This window comes from Brachyistius frenatus, unplaced genomic scaffold (genome assembly GCF_029030835.1).
Source record: "Brachyistius frenatus isolate BFR_SWC_R1_liver_20210118 unplaced genomic scaffold, ASM2903083v1 Contig_592, whole genome shotgun sequence".
In the NCBI taxonomy this organism is placed as follows: Eukaryota; Metazoa; Chordata; class Actinopteri; family Embiotocidae; genus Brachyistius; species Brachyistius frenatus.
Window position 1 is genome coordinate 15,137 of NW_027211191.1, and position 23,351 is coordinate 38,487.

At 43.7% G+C, this 23,351-nt stretch overlaps 1 protein-coding gene across 3 annotated transcripts; it reads right to left on the reverse strand.

Moving 5' to 3' along the window:
* Nucleotides 1-9: 9 nt before the first annotated feature.
* Nucleotides 10-23,089, reverse strand: camsap3 (calmodulin regulated spectrin-associated protein family, member 3). Of its 3 annotated transcripts, none has more exons than XM_069688437.1 (18): nucleotides 22,568-23,089; nucleotides 16,037-16,299; nucleotides 9,764-9,904; nucleotides 9,463-9,549; nucleotides 8,478-8,510; nucleotides 7,550-7,688; nucleotides 7,307-7,446; nucleotides 7,111-7,195; nucleotides 6,957-6,999; nucleotides 6,791-6,846; nucleotides 6,545-6,581; nucleotides 4,313-6,458; nucleotides 4,099-4,223; nucleotides 3,509-3,801; nucleotides 3,311-3,404; nucleotides 2,756-2,880; nucleotides 2,525-2,643; nucleotides 10-2,435 (listed from the first exon to the last, which is right to left on the reverse strand). In XM_069688437.1, exons 1-18 carry the CDS (start codon nucleotides 22,698-22,700, stop codon nucleotides 2,136-2,138), a joined length of 4,359 nt encoding a protein of 1,452 aa, XP_069544538.1. In that variant the 5' UTR covers nucleotides 22,701-23,089; the 3' UTR covers nucleotides 10-2,135. The 3 variants fall into 3 exon arrangements, with proteins under 3 accessions (XP_069544538.1, XP_069544535.1, XP_069544537.1); XM_069688434.1 differs by having other exon boundaries at nucleotides 6,545-6,617; XM_069688436.1 differs by lacking the exon at nucleotides 8,478-8,510 and having other exon boundaries at nucleotides 6,545-6,617.
* Between the last annotated feature and the right edge of the window lie 262 nt (nucleotides 23,090-23,351).

The following is a 23,351-nucleotide window of genomic DNA, read 5'->3' on the forward strand; positions in this document are numbered from 1 at the left end:
ATTAATGTGGATGATTTAAAAAGGATTTTATTCTCTGGTCCAGTTACCAAGGATAGCCAGTTTATGGAATGAACATACATAATGTGCTGGCACAGATTTGACAACAGAAGAAAAAGAAAACATAAATGTGATGACAACTTCTATGAAATGAATATGTGACTTATAACCTTAACCAAAAGAAGAAGTACTTGAAACTATACATCAAATGCACCATCTATTTCAAAGCAAATAAATACACGTCTGGATGATGTGCGGGATTTCTAAGGGGGAAGAATTGCACAGAATCAAAATATGGTGTTTCCTACCACATACTAGTTTTTACAAACACATAAATACAAACATCCACAAATTCCATATGTACTCCTCCACACGCACTTAACCATGTTTTTTTTCTAAATGCTGCTTTCAACATTTATTTTTCACATCCGTTTTGGAATCTCATTCAAAGACGTTTCTTGGAGGCAGTCAGTGATTTGATAGAAGACAGCTGCACTACGGCCACTGCTGTAGTGCTTAGGACTGCAAAGGAAGTGAAGAGGGCTAGTTACCCATTCATTTTGTAGTGATAGTGATCTTAACACGAGCAGCTGCAGGGTCTGTTTTTCATATTAAGAGTGGACACTGGCAGAAAAAAGCAGTTTGGCATTTTACATTCCCCCAGTTGTACGTGAAGGAGTCTCTAGAGACTGTGGGGAAGACGAGGGCTGTTACAGTCCGGAATGATCCTTCATCAAGCAACCTACTGTTTATATGCCAGGACACACAAACAGGGAATAATATAATAGGAAACAGACTACTCATGACCTAAAGGATTTATTAATCCCTAGACAAACAGTTTCAGCAGTTTCAACTGTTTGACAATTTCAATTCATTCTCATTCACTCATTCTCATCTCAAACATACATCTCACTAATGCTTAAGCAGCAGGCTAGCTTATTCGTAGCTTACAAAGGTCAACTTACTTTTTACAAATCATTGTCAAAAAAAAAATAATCAAAATAATCAGCATTCAGTATATATTAAATCAGCATTGATTATCATTTTCACACAGAGCCGTATCCAAGTAATGATAAACATAATAAAGCCCTACTTCATGTTTCCAGGATTCTTTTTCAAGATTAACTCACGTAACATTTCAATTCATCACATGTTGAAAATGAGAAAGCAAGTTAAGAGGGGAAAAAAAAAAAAACAAGTCACATGAATTTCATTTTTCTTTCAGCTCTCAAAGGCTGAATCAGTTTGTCCAGCAAAAACATGTCAAAATAGTATAAAAAAAACATCCAGATGTCTACAGCTGAAGAGGATGCGGAGTGGAGTGGAGTGGAGTGGAGTGCGCAAACTATGGAGCACAGGCAGTTTCGAGGTGTGCAGGTCCACTGACAATCACAGCGGCCACCACCAGTGCAGCCCAGAGAGGAACCACCCACTTCGGTATTTTCTGGTCCTGACCAAAGAGTGAAAACACCCCTGAATGGAATGAGTGGTTAGTGTGTGCCCTACATTCATATGAGAGCAGTGTTACCTGCAAATAACTTTCAGCTGAGATCTCCGATCAGAACTGAGAGCTGAGCCGCTGGTCTCAGTCGACTGGAGAGAGAGAGAGTGAGCCCTGGAAGAAGAAAAGGCAGCAAAAGGAAAAGCAAGCAGAACTGAGGAGGGGTGGGAACTACTTGTGCCCAAAATACTGTTGTGTGGGCAAAGGCAGTGTGGTTATCCCCTCTTTTTCTTACCTAAGAGTCTCAAAAATGACTCCGGCATGGCAGGGTAAGGCAAGGCATGAGGAGGAAAGGGAACAAAAAAAATGGTCATCCTGATAGAACAAGTCGCAATTACATTTTACAATCTAGGTAGACCAGGCCGAGCCTGTCAGAAATTCTCAAGAGATGCTAAATACATTGGCCGATTGAGAGAGATTGGCCTGTTCTCTTGGCATGTAGGATAGACTTGATTGTTCTCAGGGTCCAGGTTCATAGCTGGCCGAAAAACTAATCAGTCATGCTGTCTGCTGCTATTCTAACTGGGTAAAGAACAATCTTAAGTGCCACACCGGCCAAAAAAAAACAGGAAAATAAAAGTCAAGTTGGGAGTTGATTCCCTGAATGGAAACATCCCTACCCATCTTAGGGAAGTCTTCATTTGGGGGTGCCAAGCTTTTTGGGAGTTCCTGGGCGCTTTTGCCAAAAGTGTCCAGGGATGGTGAAAGCGTCAACGCTCATGGACATGGTTTTGGACGGGATGGCGGTGAACTGCTTGCGGTCAGAGCTGTACTTGTAAATGGACTCCACCATCTCTGCCGAGATGAGGCGGGGGCCGATGCCAGTCAGCCGTGCCATCTCCTCAGTTTCAGGGTTCATGGTGTAAACGGCTCTGAACTGGCAGCTGGTGTCTCTGAAGAGGATGAGGAAGTGATTGGCCGTGCTCTTCTCCATTTCCTGAAGAGGGAGATACAGACAAAGACAAAGTTAAGTGTGGTCACTTCTAGCCTTGTTAGAGTGGACTCTGACACAGCAGGACGGCTCACCTCTACAATCTTGTTTTTCTGTGGTTCATTGACCTTGCCGGCCAGGCAGCAGCGAGTGATAGCATTATGGATGATGAACTTGTTGGACTTAAAGCTAGGCTCCTTGTACAGCTTTGGTCCTGCAAGACACAGCACTTCTAAATATCATGTACCAAACAAAACACAGTTTGGTGGACTTTTAAAAAAAATAATTTTTTTTAATAAACTCTTCGTTTGGACCAGCTCACTGACCTGTGTATTCTGGGATTGAGGCAGGGGAGGAAATGGTGGAGCCATTCTCCCAGTCCTTCTCTCCATTCTGAGCACTCATTCGTCCGGGTGACATCAACCGTGAACGGGAGGGAGAGTGTGAACGGCTGGAGAGAGTCAAAGGAGTTTAGTGAGGGAAGTCGATTATCAACTTTGAGGCTGTGTGTACATGTTGTGTGTCAAATTCACCTTTGCACCTGATAACACTGATAAAAGCTCTCACAGTACCTGTAGTTACTATTCAGGGATACATTATACACACATACTCAATAGTCCGAGAGAATTATAGTGATTCTTGCTCATTGTACTCTGAATCAAGAGTTCAGTCTCACACGATTATATTTGTATTATAATGATATAACGCCCAGATCTACTGCATTATTAGATCTACTATATTGTAGACATTTTTCCAAACATGGTGTAAGATACATGTTGTATCTCTTTGGCTCTGTTTTATACTGAATTGCACGCTTCCCACTTTCCAAGCATTTATTAAAAAAAAAAAAAAATACAATCCATCATCTCTGTGCAGGTTACCTAGGAGACTTCCTGATAGTCAGGCCTCCAGAGTCATTCGCCATGGACGACAGGTTCATGGTTGAGTGGGAGTACACCTTGTTCAGCTTAGTGCCTGCAAGGACGAAAAGAGGGACAGAAGAATGAATAATAGACAATAACGTGGGTGTAGAAAGTGAGCTCACGAAATTACGAACTTTTGTCGTCAGAGTGATTTACCCATGAAACCCTTGACAGGGCTGCGAGAGAGAACGGAGTCGTCTCTGAACACAGTCTTGGGTCTCTGCTTCTTGACACCGCGGACCGTGGTGGGTTTCTGCCTCAGCACCTTGTCCAAGTCTTCCATGATCTTGAGCTGGTGTCTCCTCTCGTACTCCAGCCGAGTGAAGTCTCCCCTGCGCTGGGGAGTCCCCTCTGCCGGCGGGGTGCGTGGCGCTGGAGGGGTGCCTGGAGTCTGGGGTCGGTCCTCACTCTTATTCGCCCAGCCTTCGATGATCATCCACTGGGGCTTGCTAAAAGCACGGGGGAGATGCTGTGTAAAACTTTAAGCGGGTGACACCAACGCCACCAAACCCACTTTAAAAACGTGAGAAGACTGAAGTACCAGACATTAATGGCAACTATTTGTTTCATTCATTTAAAAGTAAGATCGTACATCTTTAAATCCAAATCACTGGTTATACGGTGTAAAACCTTGACTACAGTAATATTTCAACTTTACAAAACTGATCAAATAAAATGAAACACATTCAATGTAATGATTCTAATTGGGTTATGATTGCAGGTATTTCGTTAAAAAAGGGTCTCACTTGGACTCTTTTTCTTTTTCCTGCTCAAGTTTGCGTCTTTTCATCTCTTCTGCTCTTTTCTGCTGTTTCTCTATCAAGGCTGCTCTTCGCTGGGCCATCTCATCCTCCGGGCGATCCTTGTCATCCTAATAATGAAGACAGATACAACAAAGCATGAATGGACAGACCTTCATTTCTAAAATGACACAGAAACGACAAGAAATCAGTCGCCAACCTTGAAAAAGAAACCGACTCCCCCTTTGGCATCGGGCTCTGTCCAGTCACTCATCGAGTCAGAGAAAGCGTCTTGCACTTGGTCATCCTCTTCCCTATCTCCTCGCAAGGCAGACAACGAGATCTCGATCAGGCTACTGCGTTTGCCATTCAGCGTCCCTGCAGGGGCATCGCTCTCAAAGGAGCACTCTGACGGGGCGCCCGAGCTGCAGCCTGCACTCGCAAACCCCTCCCTCCTCGCCAAAGGACCGTGCGAGGGCCCCGCCTCGAGGTCCAAGCTGAATATACTTTGTCCGTCATTGGAGCCTACCTCTGACAGGGCGTCGTCCGCCGCAGGATGAGGAGTCGGGGTAGGAGTTGGTACAGGGGTCGGTATCGGGGTCAGCGTAGGCGTGGGGGCAGGAGTCGGTCCAGATGAGCGCTGTTTATCCACGCTTTCAGAGTCACCGATGGAGAACGAGGACGAAGTCTGGACTTGGGATTGCCAGGGACTTACACGGCGAAGGTGGGGGATGCAGTCCACGTTTTGATGCGGGGTCATAACCCTCGACAGAGTTGGGACCTTGATGTCCATGGGACGACTGTGTTTGGGGCTTTTAGGGGGTACAGACTGGGCTCTTCGTTGGACTTTTGGAGACTTTGGAGGAGTGGTATGGTTTGGGATTTTGCGGGATGGAGAAGGAGAGGAGAAGGCTGAATTTAAATCTCTGGTGGATTCTCGAGACAGGCGTGTAGGGGGAGGGGCCGTGGGGGGGGTTTTAGGGCTGGTTGGAATAACCCAGGATTTGTTGCTGGAAGCTGCAGGTTTCTTCTTGACGAGCTGATTCTGCTGCTCAGTCAGCCGCTGCATGTCACTTTGCAGAGAGCTTAGAGCTGCAGTTAATTTTGACACAGCATTGTTATAATCCCCTAAAGGCGCTACTGATTTCTCACCAGGTGTCCCAGAGCTCTTCTCTCCTGGCGTACCTGCCTTTTCTTTGGACTGATCGACCTGTTTGTTGAGCACAAGTGCTCCTTTAACATTATCCTCATCCTCCACTGAGGGGCGCTGTTCATCCCGTTCCTGCTGCTCTTCCTCCTCCATTCGAGCTAATCTTTCTTCCAGTGTCAAGCGAGAGAGGTCTTCTTCTGTGGATGAGGTACTGACCTGACCATCCCCTCCTTTCCCCTCATGTTCATCTTCCCGCTGCTCCTTCTTCAACTGCAGGAAGGCGCTCTTCCCGAGTCGTTGCCGGTGTTTTGCAAAAATGGCTTCAATACGCTTCTTCTGGGCTTCAATAGCTTTGCGCTTTTCTTCGAGCCGAGCCCCCAGCTCAGACACGTCGTTGTTGATTTGTGGGCTATTGCTGGGGCTTTCTTCAGGCTTCTGTGCCCAACTGGTCATCGGAGGAGAAGATGGTTCGCTAGCTTTAGGTGAATCCATAGTCTGCTTCTTTTTGCGTTCTGCAAAGCTGGTCATCTTCACGCCACTGTCGGGCACCTCTTTACCGTGGCCTCGAGCAGAGTGAGCAGCAGCAGCAGCAGCAGCTGGTGTGGTTGGAGTGGACTGGGCCTTAGGAAGGTCTTCTGATGCATCCGAATCCACACTGCCGTCCCTCAAGACTGAGTCATCATCTCGTGAACATTCAGATGTGTTTCTGGTGCGAGCGGATTCCCTGGACTCTCCCGTAGGCCGGTACATCATTCCTGAGCGTGTTGGGGCAGAGCAGCTGATTGGTGCCGAGTTGCTGTTATATCTAGAACTCACAGGGTCATCAGGAGAGTGGAGGTAGAAGCCATCAGGAGCGCCATCGGGGTGCAAGCGAGGCTCCATCTTGCTCTCGTTGTGAATAATTTGGAGAGCCTCTTCAATGGTAGGCAGCTCTCCTGTTTCACTTGTCCCGTGGCCGTTCTCTTCTGCCAACCTTGGAACGCCGGGAGTCGGCGTGGCCCACGATGCTCTCTGTGGGCCGTTGGGTCCAGAAGGTTTGCTAAGAAAATGGCTGAGGTCTTCAGGAGGGGTGTAGGGCACCCGGGTCATGTTTTGGCCTGTCGGGTTGAGTTGATCGGAGCTCACAGAGCGGGTTATCACAGGGTTGCCCATGACAATGTCCACATCACTGTCCAGGCCGAAAGGTATGCTGAAGGATACAGCAGACAAGGGCCGGCTAAGAAGGAAGAAAAATGCGAGTATGAGTACAATTAAATGTTTCAAAAAACAGTGTTTAAACGGTACCAAATATATGGCTCCTACCTGAGAGGTTTCTTGCCCCATGTCTTTCCAACTCCCTCTATATGAGACATTGAGGTAGACTGAGTCAAAGATCCTGAGTACAATGGGACACACAGACACGTAAAGGCATGCAAACCACACAGGGGTGCACAAATCAAGCAAACAATTCACCACTGAAAGGAAAAACACGTACAAAACATTTCAAATATCCACCAAAATAAGAAAACACAACAGCACAAAACACAACTAATCTCAACTTAATCTTACCTGACACAGGGGAGGAAATAGGGAGGAAGGGCTTCTTGAAGATTGAGGGGGAGGAACTGTTGAAGTGGGGGAAATAACCTTTCAGTCCAGACAAGTGTTTAATCCAAAAGATGTGATATGTCAAGACTACTTCAATACAAAAATCACATTCAAAAAGCTTCTGTACCTGTTACCACTCAAGCTACTTGGTGTTACTGGTATAGATCCATCTGACAAAGAAGAAAACTCAAAATCAGACTTTGTAACAGATTATAAATGCTATAACTTCAACCGTAATGTTACATCGCATTTACAAATCAAGGCAAATTGGTGACACTTACCTAACGTGTCTAGTGGCTGAACAAATTCTGGCCGTCGTACTTCAAACCAGCTAAGCAGTTCTGACAGGAAGCTCAACAAGTTTAGCTAAAGAAATCACAAGAAATAAATCAGGCATTAAGAACATAACACAGGATTCAGTCAATATGTTTGCTGATGTGTTCTACAATTCACTAATGATCGAGAGTGCGAAAGTACCCGGAGCTCCTGTGGCGTGTATAGCATATCCTCCAGTGCTAATTGACAGCAGCTCTTCAGACAGCTGTCACAGAATTCCCGGATGAACTGTAGGTTGTACAAACTGTCTGCTGCAGACATGGAATCCTTCATACAAACATCTGACAGAGAGAGGAGGAAAACAAGTGTTAAACTGACAGAAAAGGCCGAAGAACTAAAACAGTACAATCTTTATAGTACATGAAGAAAATGTGTTGTTGGTACCTTCAAGTCTCAGCAGGCCAGGACAATAGTAATGTATCACGGCAGCAACAGCACAACCACTGGACAGATCTTTAACTTCATTCACCACTGGAAAGACGGGCTTTAGTTTGGACTGAATTTTATCCTTCCTGTAGCGCAGCTAAGAAAACAACAACAACAACAACAACAAACAAGACAATCACACATCGATTGTGACTTTAGTGGTACTTTCAAACGTTAGTTGTTAGTCATCGTCGTCAAAGTTGTTCAAAGTTTACACACAGTGATTAACTACAGAATAAGTTGTGAAGGAGTAACATTACGAATGTGACAAAGAGGGCAAATAAAGTTCATGCCAAGGTCAAGGTCAGGAGAGATTATAGGTGAACCAATGGCAGATGCAAAGGGAGTGACTGAATCAGAGCAGAAAAGAAGATTTTTTTTTTTTTTTTTTTAGGAACAATTGGGTCACGAAAGAGTCTCAGGAGGCAAACAGAGACTCAGAGAGACAGAAAATGTTTCAGGTACAACTGCAGTACACAGACAAACAGCCCACTGTCAGCAGGAACCAGCTGACTAGAAGCCCGTCTCTGTTAAACCCCGCAGCCATTCACAAACAAACACGCACCTCTGTCACACACCAGAGGAACCAGTTAAGCATGGGAGTTTCAAACGCCTGCTTGAATACAGACTGTGATTCATGCACCACTCATGTGTCCACAATCTATGCTTTTCACGCCGCTGTCCTGCCCCACTCTATTATGCTGTTAAGTGTAATTCAATGCAGAGTAGGATGTGACGCACGATGCATTCTCACACCAGCATATTGGGTGGGGGGGGCGGGGGGGATTAACACACCTGACCATCAGATATCTGCTGATAAATTGGATGAAGGCACTGGAGGGATGGAGGGAGAGAAGGAGGAAGCAGAGGAAAGGAGGGAACTTACAGGAACAAGTTTCCAGTACCAGCGAGTAGGACACTGTCCGAGAGGAGGGACAGGAAATAGAGAAAGACAAGGAAATGGAGAAGAGGAGCACAAGGAGAGGTATTAAGCCTACAGTGGAAGAACTAGACAAGGGTTGTGACGACAGTACTTTCTTGAAATGACAAGAGAACCTTGTTGTCAAAGCAATGACGCAGTCCTTGGATTTATTATGTCAACCAATACTTGTTAGGCTTGTACACTACCTGGAATTGCAGCATAACAAACACTATTACTGCACTGAGTGGCCAGTTTTTCCCCACAGCAGAGACCGAGACATAAACAGGTCTTTTCAAATAAGCAAAGAAGGTGAGAAACCATTGAGTTTAAATGTGATTATTGGCCTTTATTAATTGTTCTAAAAATGGAACCTGCAACACCAATATTCCTGTAAACTGATTCCTGCAATATGAATATTTGGGGTGCCACCGACTTTTTGCTAAAGGGGCAATCGTTAGGTTTCTCTCTAAAATATTGCAAGGTGTTACCTTACTATATAAAATGCCCTGTGATGTTATGGTTTGTTCTATTTTGGAACTTCAGGTGCTTCATGGAGGTGGATTTACTGTTTCTCTGTCCGTCAGAGAGTTCAGACACTCTGCTGCTGCTGCTGCTTTTAAAGCTAGATTAGAGTGATCAGTCATTATTGAAGTTCACCCTAACTCCACCTAATGATTCTGTATTCCTCCTGGTGTTACTCCCCACACAATGTCTCTTGAATGTTGCCCGAAGACGCACCTAACTGCGGCTGGTTTGCATCACTGACTGTGGTCACCAAAATTGCAAAGCGTTTCTGTTCACACCTATTTATGTTTGCGCCAGGGGATTTTGCTTACGTTTGCGCCTGCGTCTCATTTCATAAAAACAGAGCCCTGAGGGCATAATCCCAAAGACATTATCATGTGTGTTAATAAATAATAATACGCTGAGCGTGTAATGCCATACTCACAGAGGGTTGAACAGGTTGGGGCTCTGTTATGGCCTGAGATGAGTCATTCTGGGCTCCTTCAGTACGTTCCTTCAGCTTCTGGTTTAACTGAGAGCATGGTAAGAAGACAAAATAGTGAACACACGCATCAATAATTTGTTCTGTGTGCACACAGTAAGACATATAGTGGAGTAAAGAATTACAGCAATGTAATTTATTAAGCTAAGCAGACACAAAGTCATCGAGGACAAGTCTGGACAATTTCTGACAGGATACAAGACAGATGTGTGCTTGCATTGTTTCTCTCTGGCCGGCTCTTTACCTCATTAACCCAATGAAGCAGAGCATCCTCCCAACTGGAAGCTCCACCCAGTAGCTCAGCAGAATTACATGTCTTCACCGCAGTCACCGTCTCCATGGCTCCCACGGCCATCAGGGCATCTATCACTGCCAGGTGAGCACTCTGCACCAATCACATGGGAGAAAGAAGAGGAAGTGAAGGCCAGAGAGCCCATATGGCATCAATCAATTACAGCTAACACAATAATGTTGAACGCGTACATTTCTACTGCTTCAGCACTGCTTACTGCAGAACAGATAACATCTCTATCTGCATCACTTCTATTATTTACCAAAGGCATGCTCTAGAGGTCACACTAAGCCAGCTGTGAGTCAGCAGAAACTCGGACAAGTTCCCAGCAAGCAAACACACACATCACTCGATGTGGGTGAACTTTGGACCCAAGCTTGAACACTCATTAAATCATTGAATAGGCAATGGACCTGTGACATGATAACACACGTGTCCCAGGACTGTCATTCCTCAGCTGCTTTCCCTTTATTTGCCTTCTTTTCAGCTGCTTTCCTTCCCTTTTTGCAGTATTTGTATTTCTGTGCGACTCATGTATGAGAGACTGCAGGATTAAATGAAGTGTTGTAATTAGATCACCGGGACACACAACAAAGACCATTCATTGGAAGAAACAGGTGTCTGTGACTGCATGTATTTTTGTCAACCAACATAATGAATTTAAAAACCTATTTAGATGCAGGTTTTCCCACACAAATACAACAATAAAACAAAAACATGGTTATTTTAACCTTCCCATGCATTTGAGATCCAACAGATCTCATTCTTGGGAGACCATCAGAGAATACTTTCTAATAGCCAGAGCCCATTAAAATGCACCAACAACATTATCAGCTCAGTTAGAGCGAGCGCCTTAACTCCATAAACCTTTTAGCTCATTAGAAGTCTTGCTCTGTTTGTGTCGTGAGGCTACAGTGAAAAGTAGTGTATATACAGAATCGCACAATCCTGTCTTTTGTCCAACATTTCATCTAGTTTGACATTTTTTGCAGTTAATAATGTGATCACAACTGGAAAATAAAGTGCTCTCTAGTTTTAAAAACCCTCTATGGGACCATAGCTCATTAACAAAAGTTAGTGCAGTAGGGCTTGGAAAAAAAGAGACAAAACTGGAAGCGATAATGATTTGCCTGTTAGGTTGTTCTGTAAACAACTCGTCCTTAGTCTATTTATTTAATAATTCAGTTTCCACTCAACCTCAGTACTGAGGCTCTGTTCTGCTCTCTATTGGTTAACTGCAACAAGCACCTTGTAATAATTAATTCTGGCCAACAGAGAGGACGGCCAGGTCACAAATAACACATTCCTGTCATGGGGCCACTCCTTCAAACTCCAGTCAACAATTTGAGGCTTAATCTGTGCAAATCAGTGCCTGCTCCCATTTACTACTTACAAATTCCACCACAGAGGCCACACATTCTTATTCAAACCTCTTGTGTAGTGCTAGATGGGGGCCGGTGGCAGTCCAGCTGCGTGCATGAGCTGCCTACTCAACCCTGAAGTAAAATGCTGACCTGGGCAGACCCTGTGCTGGGGCGGGCAAGGGAGGCTATGCCAGGAAAGGCTTGTCAGATAGTATTGGGCCAAGCTCAGTCAGTGGGAGAGATGTGGCACTGACTGGCCTGCCCTCCAAACACTTCTGCCAACACGAGGGTTGCTCCCTCCCTCCCACTCTGGTGTGGCTGTAAGACATGGCTTGTCTTTTCGGTGGAAATGTATACAGCACAGATGGGGACAAATGACCTGATACAGAGACCGAGGCTGAGGCCTCTGGAGAGGGAAAATTCTTGAAACTAGAGCAGCCACAAGCTGTCATTGACATTACATTTTTATTTGTTGTCATAATAATAATAATTCAATTGCGTATTATATCAACTTTAATGCTGTAATTAAATGAATGTATTGTATTTATTGTTTTACAAAATAGTCCAAAATAGTGACACCGAACAAATTCAAGCTATTGTTGTGTGACGAGTTTCTCTGATGTAAACAGACAAACGTCCATTTCATCGAACACCCATCAGATTATTTTTCTGTTTACATTGATTTGTTACATTGTCACACACCCTGGCCACTTTAAGGGTGTTGTATCTGACTGTATTATCCAATTTTGCCACTTTATATTTGTATATGAGGTGGGCAGGACAGTAGAAACACCACTCCAAATAAAGCAGTTCAATTCAACACTACTGCAAAGTGAACCTCAGTAATTAAAAAATAAACACAGTTCAATCAACATGTCAATAACCGACGAGGTCAAAACAGAATATTATTATCATTGTAAAGGTAGAATTTATAGCTGAGCTGTTGTATTCAATAACATGCGTGTACCAAATAAAGTGGCCACTGATTGAAAATACTACATAATATTGAGAAATTAATTTCAACCATTTTGTTCTCGGGTCTCTTTCTGCAGCTAAGTTCTGCCAGCAGCTGTGCTTTTAACTCTCCATTTGAAAACAAAGTGATTTAAGATAGTGACACATTTTTACATTTAACCACAACGTATAATCACGGGTTGGAGCTTTTACCACAGTGTGAAAGGAGACAGGATGACTGAGAGAAAGGGAGGAAATGACTGACAGACTTAGTGAAAGTGTCCAACGCTGTTGTCATGCTATATAGTAATTATTCAGAAGAGCGAGTAGACGATAGTCCATGACAGAAAGTGCAGAATAAAAGGGGAAGAAGAGGGGTGTTGCTGGTGGATTTCCCGTTGCAGACCCAGGAGAGCTCGCTAAGCTAAATCACAAGTCTCCCTAATGAGACGACAGAGAGGAGCAACTCCAACACACAGCACTGAGCCTGCCAGATCACCATAACAACCATCCAGCTGACCCACAATGCACCTCAGTACAAGCCTGGCTGCAGCGCTGCTCTGTGCTCCCTGCTCTCTGCTCGGAAACATCCAGCACCCCTCAAACCAATGTGGCGGAGAGAGGAAAAATTAATACCCCGTCAATTAACCCCGTCAACATGAAATCTTTATGACCTTATTTAGGAAATCTGCTTGCATAATCGTGTCAACGACTCCGCTAAACAAAGAAAGCGAAGGCATCATGTTGATCGTTAGGTGCGATTATGATGAGGGCAAAATCTGATTATGTCTGAAATATGACTTAACCCCATCCCCCTGCCCCGCCTGGTGCCTACTGACGGGGAGACAAACAGGGGATCAGGCGGGCCTGGGGCCCAGGAGGGGATTTTTGAAAGGAGGTTATATGAACACTGATATGTACAGTACATGAACTGTATGCTAGAAAGATTAGTGTGGAAAAACTTGCTTAGCATACGGTAGATATATTTAATTCCTACTGGACATTAGTTTCCCATCAGCAAAGGCCCAAATCAGAACAAGTGGTGTAAGATGATGGTTAGTGTTTCTGATGGTCTGCCACTTCTACTTTCAGCTAAGCTCCCGACTGATGCTCACTTGACCAGAAACCTGCCAACACAGCAGTATAATTTAAGACAAAGTGTCACTGCCTGTCCAAAACCAACAGGGAACCAGGAAGAGGGTTAGCTGCATTATGGCTACATGACTTACTTTGTCACTGTGGGAACCGATGTTTAATCACATCTCTCATGTGGTCAATATCGGTGACCTTGAAATGGATAATAATCATTATAGTCTATTGTCCCAACAACAATAAATGTTCCCATGTAGTTTGATGTTGTGAGACATATTAGGTACAGGGCGAGTCAGTGGTCATCTCTGGCGTGTCATCCAATCGTGCATAGTGACGTTCAGTCTGGATGGCAGATTATCTCTAATCTTCCAAGATCTTTATCCTCAATCTGAGGAGTGATGGGGGCTGGGCCACCACCAAAAGGACACACACGCTCACATGCAGCAAGTTACGGGTGGAGGCAGTCGGACACCCTGAGCACCACTCCAAATCTATAGAGTTCCCCTTTTATAATGACCCCAGCCTGTACAGATGCTGGTGCTACTTTGGATTGCAGGAAGAGTGTCCATGATTTGCCGTTTAAAGAATTGCATACCTTCTAGACACCCTGTAAAGGTATAGCAAAAGCATCGGTCAATAATACTTATGCAGGTGTTGAATAAACCAAATCAATGTGCCAACATTTTGTTTCATTTTCTCCGTAAATATTTTTGAATCCCTTAACGGAGGAAATTCAAGGTCTCAAAGCGGGGAGAAACGGCAAACGCTTCGTCATTCCGTAGCATCGGTGTACAGTTTGATGAAGAGAATACTTATTATTGTACGGCTCTTTACGTTGTAGGTTAGCTATTGACGTGTCTCTTTTTGCCCTACTTGGATCGTGGTGCCAGCCGTGTAGTTTTCCAAACAGCAGGTCACCGGTGCTCCACTTCAAGCCGAGCCACTACCGACATCTTTACGGGTTAGGATAAACCGACATCCCTGGATTTACACACAAGCCAAATTTCAGAACAATCAGCCAGCAGCAGCAATAATGTAAGACGTGTAATGTAGCAAATAACGAAAAGTCATTAACAGTGTGCATAATGAGCACATTAACTGGCAGTAGTATTCGTTGGTCAGCAACAAGCATGACTCAACATACTTTTACATACATACACTGTGTGTTATCCTTTTGTCTGGCACAAATCTGTGAAGATTTAATATGCAGCAGTCCTGCAGCAGATTGCGGCTGCCGCAAAGCCGTTTACTGGCCAAGACCCACGTTGATGCTCCATCCTTCTATTGCTGCAGCATGACCCACTTTCATCGCTTGCCACACTGTAGCTGCAGCGGCAGTCAGTGGCAGACGAGCTCCAAGAGCAGCCGAGCGGTGACTGGAAGGTTCATACACCAAACCGGCAAACAGGAGAAGCAGCATTAACAGTAACAGCCAAAATTAGAGTTGGATGATTAGGATTTACAGCTAAGGGCCACGGTTTGACCTGGAAACATCATCCAGAGCTACGACGCATGTCGTGCACGCATAGAGATTCATGCACACAGATTACAGCGACATCATGCATGAAAGAGACCTGTGTCATTAGGCCATTATTGGTGCTGGAGCAATTATCATGAGCAAATGTAGTCGCTATTACTGCGACTACAATTTTTAACCTTCACTGCTTACATTTTTGCCGTTGTTGGTGCCTTGGTGTGAAATGACACGCATTTTAAAGCATACAACTGAGCTCATCATCCCAACCGTGCAATCAACAGTCCTGTACCTGCTGCAGGGGCCAGCAGACAACAGCGGCGCAAACAGCGTTCACATAGCGACACCATTTTCTCTACAAATCCCTGAAGAGTTCCCACAAAGCTTTCACAAACAGCCTGTATGTGGATGAACCAAGATGGCTGAGGAACTGCAGGTCATTCTATAAGGAAGATGATGATCGGTATGAAGGGAGGATTTACAGGAGTTTTTCCAAACTGAGAGAAAAAAAACAAACTCAGAAAAGCAGCACATATTTCATTATATTGAGTCGTAAAAAATAAAAACACATGTTAAAGAAAGAAAGAAAGACAGACAGACAGACAGTTAGAAAGAAAGAAAGAAAGAAAGAAAGAAAGAAAGAAAGAAAGAAAGAAAGAAAGAAAGAAAGAAAGAAAGAAAGAAAGAAAGAAAGAAAGAAAGAAAGAAAGAAAATAAAAAACAAAGAAAGAAACAAAGAAAGAAAAAAAGAAAGAAAGAAAGGAAGGATATTGTCACGAGCTCAGATGACAAACCTGTTTCTCTTGATTTAACTCGGTAAACGAGCCTGGAGTATTCTCTCCACACACAGAATCTAAAGTTTCACCAGAACTGGTCAGGTATTGTTCCAATCTGGATCGTCTATTGTTATGTGGACTCGCTCTCTCCCTCTCACACCCTGAAAGTAAAGTAGTCATCCCTTGTGTCACGTTGGCTGCCCTATAGTCCTCACAGCTGGAACCGCTCATCCTCCGGGATGGTGGGGGTCTTTTTGATGTCCTTTAATCCCTCGAATCAAAGCATAAACATGCCCCTACATCAGCAACCAAGAGAACTTGACCCCTGCTGCTTTTCTACAGACTCCTGGAAAGCAGAGAATATGGTTCCGCAGGAGGAGACATTCTCTCCTTAGGGTGACAGACAAACATAAAAGTAATTCCTACCCCTCCAACCTCCCCAAAAATAACAGTTCTCCTTGAAGTGGCAACTATATAGCCAACTGAACTTCAGTGGAAACATCTCCTTTGTGTTTACTGCTCTTATAACCTGTTAAAAGTCTCAATTTAAGCATGACAACGTTACCATTTTGATGGGTTTATGCCGGAGGTCTGCATCGGTCACTGTTGTGTCCTGGTCTTTGGCGACTACGCCTCTCTGAGTAAGGAGCAGCAGCAGGGCGGCGTTGTCTTTGGGCTGTGCCTCGGCTCCAGTGCCCCCCAGTAGAAGGCTGTAGGTGCGACAGTAGAGCTCTGAGGACTGCAGGAGGCGTGTGACTGGCGGTTTAAGATGCTCCTGTTCATACTGGTCACAGTAGAAGGGGTCACGCAGGTCTGCAGGGACATTTTCTACCAAGAGACAAAACATAAAAGACATGGTTAGACAAGTTCCTGAGGTGGTTTCACAGGAGAACTGTGCGCAACAATATTTCCAGGGAAAAATGTCAGGAGAGAAATGTCTGCCTTTACCCATTTACCTCAACTGCTTATCATGCGCATGTTCTATTGTTGTGGGCATGCAGACCAGCCGTCTGCCAGTCCAGTGGCAGATTAAGCCAGCTGGTGTATACCATAGATCTATAATCATATGAGTGAGTGGAGCAGAGGAAACATCAAGGTTAGTGGGGCATGATGAGCTCAGAGGTTGGCATCTGCAGATTACAAGATGCTCTGGCACTTGTTTCTTTCCTCTTTTTAAACCCTTTGCTTCAAATTTGTTCACAGCTTCAGGGAAATGTGCTCTTTAATATCTTCAGCAATGATTTAAATCTCAGTATTAGAAAACAGCAACCTAAAAGGAGCTTTCAACCTCACAAATATCAAAGGGTAAGGAGCAACTCTTATTATGTCACACCTCAGAGAGGGAATAATAAGGTAATATGTGGCATTATCAGAGGCTAGATGAAGGACTGATGAACAATTTGTTCAGACGGGTCTTTCGGAAAATAAAACCAACACAGCATCACTAGCCTAAAAACACACACTTGACACACCCTCTTTAAAACTGGTTTCTCTACATCTGGGCCAAACCAGCGGCAAGCGTAACAGATTGTGTCTGTGTGCAAACATAGTCGAATTAGTGTCTTGCTACTTTAAAGGGCCTTCGGGGAAGAAAAAAAAAAAAAGTCGACAAGCTGTAATAATCAGTATGTGCCTGAGAACAGCAAAGAGAAACTTTAAATGTGTGTTTATGAGAGCCTAAGATTGTGCTTAACAGAGGAACAAAGGGGGTCATTACAAGGGAGGTGTCCTACAGTGTAGCATCATTATAGAGTCATGTATTGGATCCACTGACATCAGCCAACAAAACAAAACAGCCTGCGTTGGACAATGCCCTCGTCTCTGTCTCACTCTCACCCCGTGATGACTACAGCTGTCAATCAATATTGTCTGTCACACCACATGGTTTCAGAAATTGCTAACGTCACTCCTGTTCACACTGTTTTAGCTCCACATAGTTGCATAATAAAGGTAAAAGGAAAAAAAAGTCCCAACAATGGTGTGTTTTAAAAAAGAAAAAAAGAAGAAGAAAAAAAGCTCTCCCAGAAGGCAAAGCAGGATGCAAATGTCACAACTCAGTGAGATGGAAGAGATCGATATGAACCAGATTTTCCTATGAGACAGTATGGCCATGAATAATGACTTTGTGTGTCACATATTGGAAACGAGCTAGGTACAAATTTGAGGCACAGGTGTACAAAAATATTCAGTGTAACTAGCCCAAGCAAAAAGAAATGCGATGCCACTGTAATGTTGACACCGACACACTCCCAGGGAAATATTTAGATTATAAACACGTGCTTGTGTGTTTGCATAAACTGGAGCAACCACCTCTCAGTCACTTTCACAGGTCAAGGGGTCAGTCCTTATCTAGTGGTTTGACTGAGAAGGCAAAAGTCAAAAGTGTGCAAAGTTTATCAACACAATACCACATAAAAGTAGAAAAGTTCAAGCAATTGGGCTCTATTGAGGCGATTTTGACAAAGAGGCCAAAACTCTTACATCTGCAGGATGTGCTGTGAGGAGAGCAAACCGTAGGGTCACATTGTTGTTAATGTCACACCAGAATAAGCGGAGAAAAAAAAAAAAAAAAAAATCCAGTACCATTTCAGAGAGGAGCTGCAAAATATTTACTCATTGACCAAGCTATTAAAAATATAGTGGAATTGATAGAGCTTGTCATCGTGGCTGTAGCCAAGGCAGCTATGTAAGCTTCTATCTGTACTGATCTGCACTGTTTGATAGCTTGCTGATAACAGGAGCCATGTGTCCTTCTACATCATTGACTGGTTGAGCCAGCGTGCTAGTCGTATCACAGACATGTCTGAGAATAATCAACAGGCACAGAGCAACACAAACCCATACAAACAAAGTGTGGTTGAAATAAACCGGTGTTTAAACCAAGCCAGCTCCTTTGGTAGAAAAAGGTTGGACGACACCCCACCACCCACCCTTCTCACTTTACATTAGAGTACAACTACCAGCATTGGATTTCACGACGGTTGTCACAGTAACAATGAACGTTAAGTAGCTCTCTCTCTGTTAATATCAAGTCACAGCAGTTTGCAAAACCTGCCGGATTTGACAGTGTAAACTGTCGGGCTGCTTACTGGAACCTTTCAGGAGCTCTGTCACACAAATAATTTATCGCAGCTCAGATATGCACAAGTGGTCAGGGTAAGCATACAAGCTGAAGGCTTAAATGACAACATTTCCACCTCCATGTCATGTTTCGGCCTCAATGCATTCACGCCAATCAAAAAAAAAAAATCCAATAAGGCGACAGATATTTTTCTTACTCCGCCACTTCTGTAAATTACTTTTACAAAATTAATAGCTCAGCATTGCTTGTGTTTTAATAAGGCTATCGCTTGAAACTGAGAAATCCTACTTGGAAAATTGCACTATAAACATCATCATCATCATGTGGTGGGAAGGATCAAATACTGATGATTACACAGTTCTCTCTTTTAGAACAGAGCAGGTACTGTTTTGTTGCCCCAAAACCAAGCAGTGGTGAGAGCGGCTGTGGTATCGTACCCTACAATGACCCATCGTTCTGACTGAACTGCTAACGCCAACAAAACTATTAATAAACTACAGATTAGCATCTCCGACAAGACTGGTAGAGATTCAAATTGGACAATTTAAGACCGTATTATTCAATTTATATTAAAAAAAAATAGTGTTTGTTTTGATAGCCAACTGGAAACAAATCAAATGATACGTTTATCAGATAAGATATCGGATGTACGTCTCATCTGCTGGCTTGAAGAAATAGCTGACATGGATAAATACTAATATATAATACTACGCTGACTGATTTGACTCCATTCATATGGTTGTTTGCTGAAACGCAGAAATACAATATTCATGTATTTGATCAATGAACCGGCATCTGACAGTATGTGCGCTGAAGGAAAAAGCACACTTCAAACACTACATGTGAAAAGTCTCCCATCCCCATATGCATTCACAGGTCCACTTAACATAAACCTGCCACCTCTAACAGCCCTTCGTATCCTGTAACACATCAACACAGGCTGCACTGCGATAGCACAGCAGCCTTAAATTGCATTAAAGGGCCAGTGTACACATCCTGCAGACAGAGTGTGTGATTACATTATGGCTGACGTACGAGGCTAACAGGAAAACACTAGACTACAGCGAGGGTACACTCCTTGCAGAAGTGTCCTCCAGCGAGACACAAACTCCCAAACAGACCTGTTGGTTCAGGAGCTTCCTTGTACCTTGGAGATCCCAGTGAAGTGCAGCAATTCATTTTTCCTACTGTCATGTATCATATTACCTTGAAACACACTGTGCATCTCAGTAACTAGGTCAGCGGGAGTTTGCCTGAAGGATTTTGATATAGTATACCACTATGAATTCCTACCGTTTGAGTAAACACTAAATAGCACCCAACATCCTCCTTTAGGTCCTTGTCCCATGTTGACTCACCACAGTTATAATGACTGGAAGAGGATGAGTAATAATTCCAACAGGACTGCATTATGATCCAACAGCAACTTTGAAGCCGAGTGGAGTTAGCATGCTAAAGATAAAAGTGGTTTACCAGTGGGACAAGTACAAGGTGACTCTGTTTCACTGTTAGAATTAAAATAATCAGGAGAGGATACCAAAGACACTAATGACCAAAACAGGGAACATTTTAACTGGGGCACTGACTGTTTTGTACACATACAATTTACGATTAGTGCTGTGAACTGAAAAGCAGAATAAATATACTGTAGCTTACATCATCCCAATGAACTTGTCAGTATATAAGGACAAGTTTCTCCCAAACAGGTACATCTAGAGTAGTCTCATTCCAATGTAAAAGCACCAATGGTTTTAGTCACCCTCGAATGATCTGTCAAGTCATTTGTCATAGTGACTTCAAGAGTAGATCATAAATTACTTCCTTGCCTAACTACTTTTCTTTGATCTTTCACAGAAAACCATACCTTTAACATACATAAACTGGCACCAAATGATTCCTTTATGCTGTATGACAGCATGTAATGATTGAGTTTTATGTTGCCTCCTGACAGTACGATTGGGAAACTTACACATAATGTCTGAGCATAGTGAGCAGAATGTGCTGTCTATTACGAAAGCAAGAAGTTTTGCAAATGGCTTAGGCTCCTTTCTGTTCAAAAGGGATGTTTTTCTTGGCTAAAGTAGATAATAAAATATCAGGGCGGCTCTTTACTTTAACATTTTGTACAAGGTTGAAGTATTATGTTCCAAACTGTTTCGCTTAGGCATGGTTATAAATGTTTTTTGGAGCTGGTTATCTTTACACCATGGATCTGGTAGTAGTTTAAATGACCTTGTTGGAAACTGCATTCTGGGCACTTCTAGCTTCTAGCCTTGAAAAAAAAGAAAATGTCACACTAACATAGGTATTTCAGGTCAAGCCTCTAAGCAGATTATCATGGATTCATTTTAGGATAGCCTATATTAGACTACAGATATTTTCTAATTATTTTTTTTGTATGTCATTAGTCCCAAGACATGTTTTTAAAGCATTTACCATTCCCCCAACCAAATAAAGACCTCAGATGTCAATTTCTTTTGTTGCAAATACTAAAACTGTCACCGATCGTCACCATTAGGTTAATTGACCTCGGAGCTGAGGACCAGATCACCACGTCTGGCTCCGGGTATCTGCAGTATTCTGAGAAGGGACTCGATGATGTCATCTTCAATTTGCAGGAAACTTATCAGCAAGGACATGGAGTTGATGAAGAAATAAACTACAGATCATCACAGTGTTTGTCCACATACTCCTGGAGCCTGGCATGGAGTGACTTTGACCGAAGGGTGTGGTTGAGGTGCTTAACAGAGTACAAACAAGCTGCAGCAGCCCGGAGTCCCGAACCCACGGTTTGCCTGGGATTGTGTAACACACAAGTCATGTTGTTAAACTGAAATGGAGTTCACCTCACACCCTTTCCAGGCCAAACGAATTGGTTCGCAATTAAAACCTTTACCATCAACTCCAGCGCATCTCATGAATGCGAGTGTTTAGAGGTGTTTTTCTTGTGTGTCCTTTGTTTATGTGAATGTACCCAAGATTACCTTGAAAAGAGTGACCTATCATTAGGCTGCTGTGTGTACTCTGAGTAAAATAAAGTTAAATTGAAAGGAAAAGGAACATGTCATCAAGGCTTTCTCAAACAGCCCTACTTTGGTGTGGTCTTTGTGAGATCTTATCTTTACCAGTTAGTGCTCTAAAACAAAGAAACGTATTATCACCTCAGGGTCAAAGCAAGACTTGTCTCAGGAAACCTAAGGCAAAACAAAGTCTTATGAGGCCCTATTTGCACTGAAACTATTTTTTTTTTTTAGTTGGGTGTATTTTGCACCATAGAGGCTGGATGGTTTCTCACAAATGCCTATAGAAATTTGCTGACCAAGGATACTGTAAGAACCCCCCCACACCTCCCTCCACCCCCTGATAATTTACGATGGAACAGGAGTCCGTGCAGTAGAAATTCACTGTGTGCACAACGAGCTACTTACTGCCTGCTTCTGATCCCCCCCCCCAAAAAAAATATATGCAGCAGAAAGCGCTCGTTCACTTTGACTAGCAGGGGGCTGTCATCATCACGGGGAGGAGTGAATGATACTGAAAAACATACCCGCCCCATGTGCCATGTCTGTGCAACCGGATTAAAAAAACAAAAAAAAAAAACATACCCAGCAGTCTGCAATTTCAGTCTGAAAGCCTGGAAACGCGACAAAATGGGTTTGGCGTGATAAGGCCTGTGAGGAGGGAGGCCCGTTTCTGCCTCTGAAATGTGACCACCCATTGAGTGGGAACAAATGACATGTGTCAGACTCAACATTGCACCCAGCGCGTGGGTCCTTCTTTTCATATGCGTCTCTTTGTGCTGAAAAAAAAAAAAAAAAAAAAATCGCTGAACCGTACACACACACACACACACACACTGCGGGTTCCCCTACACGCATGTGCTTTTCGCCACATCGCTGAACATATAATATGAACACATTGCTGGACAACAAAAGGATGGTGGTCTTTAGACGACCTCGTTATTAAGTCACCAGGCCTGCCGCCTACACTAAAAAAAAAACCCAAAAAACCTACCTGCGCTGCCGTAGGACTTCCCCAACAGCCACCCGACACTTGCGCATATTTTTGATTTAGTGCAGTCATACAAATCCAATGGCTTTATGTCTGGGACCACAAAAGTCTTCTTCATGGTCGGGGAGTCCACCATAGCGACTCCGTAAAAAAAAAAATTAAAAAAAAATTGGAAGCAATGCTTGCAAAAAAAAAGAAAAAAGAAGACAACGTAAAAAAAATATATATATTCAAGCAATCATTGTGTTAGTAGACTATTCCACACGAGCGGGACTGGGAATACGGATGTGGTTTCGGGTTTTGTCGGGAAAATATCCGCCCCGGAGCTGCTTTCCAAGCCAGCTAATGTCGTTTTTCCTGCTTGGTTTTGAAGACGAAATTCCTGCTTAATTGTGCCTCGCGATCAAATGAAGCCCCCGACCCATCGGGCTGTTACGAAAAACCAGACTATTCCCCTCGTTTTTTTTTCCCCTTCTTCGTCCGCATTGCTGTGTTGTCAGTTCACCGTACGCAGCTTCACTCCAGTCCAGCGGATGACTGACTACCAGGTGCTCCACACTGGCAGCGCTCACTCACTGCTGCTGTCCAATAGGAATTGAGCTTGGACGATGAGGGGCGGGACCTCCCTGTGAACGAAGACAGCAGGTACAGGTGTGGTGTGACTTCTGCTGCAGGTGCATCTGCTGGCACACCGGTGGGCTTTTCGATGGGAAAGTCCAACAGCTGAGAGTAACCTAATAGCATAATGTCCCATGAATAGGTTTACCATGACCTACAAGTATTCTGT